Source organism: Crinia signifera, chromosome 9 (genome assembly GCF_055691185.1).
Source record: "Crinia signifera chromosome 9, ASM5569118v1, whole genome shotgun sequence".
Classification (NCBI taxonomy): Eukaryota; Metazoa; Chordata; class Amphibia; order Anura; family Myobatrachidae; genus Crinia; species Crinia signifera.
Genome location: NC_139225.1, coordinates 6,870,434 through 6,876,433, shown reverse-complemented (window position 1 = coordinate 6,876,433; position 6,000 = coordinate 6,870,434). Strand labels below are relative to the sequence as shown.

Below are 6,000 nucleotides of genomic sequence, written 5' to 3'. Positions count from 1 at the left end.
TCCTAACCCTTGCCATCAGGGATGTTGACAGTCCGGATACTGCTGCCAGGATTCTGGCCATTGGAACCGTGACCGCTGGGATTCTGACTACCTCCTGTCTACAGAAGTATTTTTCCTATCACATGAATGAATGACAGAGTGAAGAAGGTACAGTATGTGGTGCGGTGGTGACGGCATGTGCAAACAGTGGATTAGGACAGTGCTGATTGTACAGCTTGTGACTGGCTGTTTGTAATCACTCCACTAATAAAGATTTGTGCATAAATAACCAATCCCCTCGACAGAACGTCGAATTGCCCTGATTTCTGCCTGGTGTATAGCCCCCAATATCTAATCACCTCTTATTTATTTTTGTTGTGCACACAAGATGGGTAATTAGGTTTATTAGTTTAATTGATGCCACGTTCTTCAGAGAAAGGTTTTAAGATAGAGGCGTGAGCAGGACACATCTGCGAGGCGTGGCTCGAATAAATCAGGTGTATATACTCCTGATGGCGAGCGGAATGCAGATCAAGTGATGCATACAGGATATTTGTCTGCTACTTTCTGAATCAGAATTGTATTTTTCATGGCATCACATCTCACTAGTGGCACTTTCACCAGACGTGGGACAAGATGTATGAAGCCTTGAAAAGTGATAAAATGTAGAGTGATAACCCACCAACCAATCAGCTGCTACATGTTATTTTTCAGAAACAGCCTGCAACATAGTAGTTAGAAGCTGATTGGCTGGTGGGTTATAACTGTACATTTTGGCCCTCATTCTAGTTGATACGGACGGATGCGTTTTTTGGACAGGAACAGAGTGTTCTTAGCCCCGCCTACCATACGGATCACTCACACCGTCAAGATGCGGTAAGACGCCAAGCGAACGGACCGCGAGTGGATGTTTCATGTGAACACCTCCCCCATCTGTGGGAACCTCCCCCATCCTCCGATGGTCGCCGACCATCGAATGATGGACCGAGCGGTCACACAGCACCGAGTGCTCTAGACCACTCGGACATTTCTCCGTGCAAAAGCAGGGATATGGGCGGGCAGCTGACATCCGGCTATTTCAGCTGTCTGCCCGCCACACGTGCGTCATGGCCGGATTACCATACGTACGCCCAGCGATTTCATGGGACCGCCCATGAAACGCGATGCGTATGCATATGTTAATGAGCCCAAACATTCCTTCACGCCCCTCTCCACCCCCTGTTGTGATGGTTCCAACCGATCATTTTCTGCGCAGAACTCACACAGTGTTCGGACGTGCGAGGTGTTTGCACATACGCAGAAACACCTCTGCACATGCGCAAACACCAAACATCGGCCGTCCGACCGCACATGCAGCCGTCCGACTCAATCAGAATAAGGGCCTATATCAATTAGTACATTTGGCTTATGGTGCTTGCTATAGTGATGACTGAATTGCACGGCCGGCATGTGAATGAATGGTGGTCAACTTAGCGATGAGGTTGCCACAATTTTTATGAACACAGTATATGGTTTAATTAGCTACAATCTACAAAATAAAACTACAAATAAATACTTCAACCCATTTAGTAGAATAATAAGCAAATTTACCTGGAGGCTTAAGAGCTAAGCCATACATACATAAAAGTGTCCTGATGGTGGCGACAGGCCAAAACACACTCTTACATTTACACCATCACTCCTTACGTTTCTCTTACACGTACATGTTTTACCCCATTTGTGACCTCATTTGTGACCTCATCCCGATGCATTTCCTTGAATACCAACTATTTTTTTGGCTTCCCCTATAAAAACACTTTTCAGAATGTGTACAATCAAACTAGTGAGTGCCGGCATTTACCTATCGCACTATTATCACCATTCCCAAGGGAGAGCAGTAGTTTTAAAAAATCCCCTACTGGGATGATATATTATGGAAGTCTTCCTCTAGACCAGGCCTGGTCAACCTGTGGCTCTTCAGCTGTTGTGAAACTACAAGTCCCAGCATACATGGCCACAGTTTTGCGATTAGAGAATGCGGACACTGTGGCAAAGCATGCTGGGTAGTTTCACAACAGCTGGAGGGCAACAGGTTGGCCAGACCTGGTCTATTGTAGTCATTGTTTATTATTGACAACATCCAAGAGGTAGGGTACCCGGAACACACCATTCTATGCTGCTATAAAGGACAGGGCTAGCTACCAGAGGCACTAAAGTGCTAGCAACAAATGTAAATCTCTTGTAAGCCTTCTGCAAATACACATGGAGCCTTCTTCAGCTAGCCATCTCCGGATAGCCATGGTGACCCATGGCTCACCAAGGCCTATTGTTCTCAGCTGCAATACAATACATAGAACAATATAGTAGGGGATTAGCATAGGATTAAGTCCGACAGCTCTGGATCACTAAATCCCATTAAAGGGCTAGAGGAGGATGGCTCTATCTTTATGCACAATTCCAGAATTATATCTTTGCCATGATCAAGCCAGGCAAATCGTACGAAGTTACTGAACTACTCTTAGTAGTAGTAGTTCTTCAAAAAAGGAGAACAGTGACTGCTACCCTCTGACGAGTGCCCATTCATCTATAGCAGGTTTTGACAAAAATCGGAAATTGATACCATAAATCGGGTAACTTGTGGGCACCGGAAATGGTGCAATATCTGAACATCTGGTTTTGCCCACCAACTGGCTGCATCCAACATTACAAGATGATCGTTCAAATTCAAATCAACCCAAACACGTGCTTGGGTGCTAAATGCCGCAGGGTATTTAGGATAAGCCATAAACTAGAACGATCTGTGCTATTTTCATATGATTAGTGAAATAAGTACTGTATCTTCCTATCTTTGTTGCTTATCACCGGTAATAAAAAATAAAAGCCTTCAATTCGGCGAGCCGTTCCCTTGTCCTACAACAAGACATTAAATTACGATTGAGCAGAAATAAGAAAACAAAAAACAATTTTGGTTATGCTTAAAATGAACTACGACTAGAACACATAAGGCACTACTATGCGATGCTGATCCTGTGATAGACACAGGTAGTAAATCATACAGGTTTCTATGACCGAACACGTCTAGAACTTCCAGGTCTAATCTGTATTCCTTAAAAACGCATCTCCCACATGGGATCCTGAACCGTGTACTCAAAGTTCCGTTCTTCGGCACACATCGGATGGGTGGGATGCATGAAGGATGTAAAAAAAAGGTTTAATATTATTATCATTAAAACTGTGCCTTCCCCCAAATGCCTCATGTATAATTGACTAACATTAGAGTTGTATCGTACCATCGTAAACATAGTTAATAGTCCAGCAGTATGAAAATACAAAGGCTATATAATCCAATATGGCCGCATGTGAATGGCAGCCTTTTTTTTTTTGCCGTAGTACAGTAATGGGGTATTTAAAAACTGTATCCTGAAGAGACATTGTTCTGTGGAGTGTAAACACTTCTCTTGCCTCCTTTGTCTTCAATAAAGCAAATTCTCCATGCTGTGGGGGGGAGGAGGGTTATTTTCGTCATTCCAGGACAGAACACCTAAAACATCATGCGCAGGAAAACTTTTGCCATTGACCTGCAAGCGGAAAAAACACAAGCACTATGTGCCACACTACGGAACATATGGGAACGAGGCAGGGAAAGTGCAGACACAGCTTCTCTGTACCTTGCTCAGGGGAGGTGCTTGTTTTAGAACCAAAGCTTTGAACTTACAAAGCAAAAAAGGCTCAATCACTCTGTACAAGAGCTTTGCTTTAGCACTTAAAACAAAAAGAAGAAGAGGAAGAGGAAGAAGCACCATCCATGGTCTGTGGCTTTAAAAAGTCACAAAATGTTCAAGTAAAAGTGGTATTTAATATTCATCCATGGTGCTCTCCAGGAATAGGTTCCTCACATCTAATATGGAGGCCAATTCCAAAATCTGTTTCTGCAGATGAAGGTTCTCCACCATTTCATCCCGAGGAAGGGGAGGGTAAGTTTCTGGGTAATTCCTAGTTTCCTGTAAGACAAAGGACTGTTAAATGATGCAGAGGATACAACACCAGTGAATGACTGTGTCTACTGATGGGTGCCTGGCAACAAGGCTGTACTGGAGGATATCCTTACACAGCGCAATGTGGTGGCCTTTGGTACACACTGCACAAATCCAGCCATTCACTAGCCAAGCCGAACAAGGGGATTACATTGTATATGACCATGTTAGACTCAGCCAATCACTCCACACATCCCGACAGTCTTATTACTTTCTATCCAATAAGATTAGAATTTATCCGAATGAAGCCACAAGCTGTGCAAGGATTGGTCAGTTTGTGTGTAAGGAGAAAATTGAGGATTTAAATGAATGCAATACCCAAGAAAGTGTTACTGTTGGTTTTGCAAGTTAACAGTATATACAATGAAACAAGGGAATGCAGCAAGCAAACCAATGGAGCCTGCCCACAGCAGACAGTCATCTTCCTCCTGTCAGAATGTCACTTTTAAAATGGCCGCCCCACACAGCAGACGTTTATTAAGGATACTAGAGGAGGCGGCGGCGACATCCACTTGCATCCTAAATAACGATCTGCTTTAAGGCGGCGGCCATTTTGGAAGTGACATTCAGGAGGGGCGCCGGGACCGCAGACAGGAGGATCTGCTGGTTCCGGCGGGCAGCAATGGACCGGGCGGTGCCGGCGGAGGTGCCCAAACTTTAGTTGCGAGGGGGTAGTGTGGTCTAGTAAAGAGGTGTATTTACTAGACTGGTAGAGGTGTATTTACTAAGGCCTGGTTTGTACAAATCACTCATCGCCGCTGGCTTTCTCAATGGTGACATGAATAAATGATAAACCAGGCTTGTTTAGCATTTACTCCTATTGCAATTTTAAATTCATCAAAGTCGCTGCTGTAGGGCCGGGGGGCTTGTGCAAACAGTGCTTTAGTGAGTCTACCCTGTAGTGTATTTGTAAGGCAAAAACAGAGAACGATATACTGTACATTGTAGTGCAATCACTTACCTTAAAACTTTTGTGCATTCTAAGAGTTACCGAGCAAAATATGAATCTTGTAAGGAGTAAACGCAAGAATTCATCTCCAAAAAACTGAAGGAAAGCCTGGTCTGAGAGAGAGAGAGAGAGAGAGAGAGAGAGAGAGAGAGAGAGAGAGAGAGAGAGAGAGAGAGAGAGAGAGAGAGAGAGAGAGAGAGAGAGAGAGAGAGAGAGAGAGAGAGAGAGAGAGAGAGAGAGAGAGAGAGAGAGAGAGAGAGAGAGAGAGGAGAAAATACAAAAGGTGAATAATAAAAAAAAAAAACCCACAGAACCGATGAGCATAACTTGCCCCAATACTTAGCGTATGATCAGGACCGAATTATGGGCCCGGAGCTGTTAATGTTAAAGGCCTAGTCAGAGAAGAGGAGGTGAGGCCAATGCCATGTAGGCAGGTAGAACCCATATACTATAATACTGCATTTCAGACCGCAAATGGGGGGGTCACACCCAGCACAGGGACACGTGTCCATCCTAGAAGCAAACAGGCATTTGCGTTCTGAAAGCTCCCCCGTCTGACCCAGCTTATTGAAGAGTCGTGATGTCACGCAGGGCTCAGAGGCGGCACATCAACAGGGGGCAGGGTGAGGAGAGTTTGGGAGCGGTCAGTGCTACCTCGGGCCAGAGCCGTGTTCAACCCTTCCTGAACTTCCTGGTTGCTCAACCCGTGGTGACCCTTTCGCACCGCACCTAGACCCGGGTTAGTGACGTAACGACCTAGCAATAACCCGGGTTAAGAGTGCGTTCTGAAAGGGCTATACGCTGCAATGTTTCCCTAGCGATATAAAAGTACAACATTTTCATAAATGTGTAAAATCGGATGCGACTGATGTTCATCCTGTTGTCGCGATGATGGCCCTATTTGTATGTGGAGGCCAGGAGCTGCAGCTCCATTCGCCCCATTGTTATCCTGGCCCTGGCATGATAGTATTTGAAGGGGAAGCGCAACCATACAAGATTCTCTTCACTAAATATGCAGCACGGTTATGTTATGTCAAGCTAAAGTCCCCAGTTGTCACT

The 6,000-nt window shown here is 44.9% G+C and overlaps 1 protein-coding gene across 2 annotated transcripts in view; it reads right to left on the bottom strand.

The window, feature by feature from the left end:
• Positions 1–3,150: 3,150 nt before the first annotated feature.
• Positions 3,151–6,000, bottom strand: part of SCAI (suppressor of cancer cell invasion) — a 108,317-nt gene continuing 105,467 nt past the window's right edge. For both annotated transcript variants that reach the window (XM_083160982.1, XM_083160983.1), the window contains exons 16-17: positions 4,954–5,054; positions 3,151–3,959 (exon numbers count right to left, since the gene is read on the bottom strand). In XM_083160982.1, the coding sequence (XP_083017108.1) occupies positions 3,813–3,959; positions 4,954–5,054 (248 nt within the window). In that variant the 3' untranslated portion in view covers positions 3,151–3,812. The remainder of the gene's footprint in view (positions 3,960–4,953; positions 5,055–6,000) is intronic.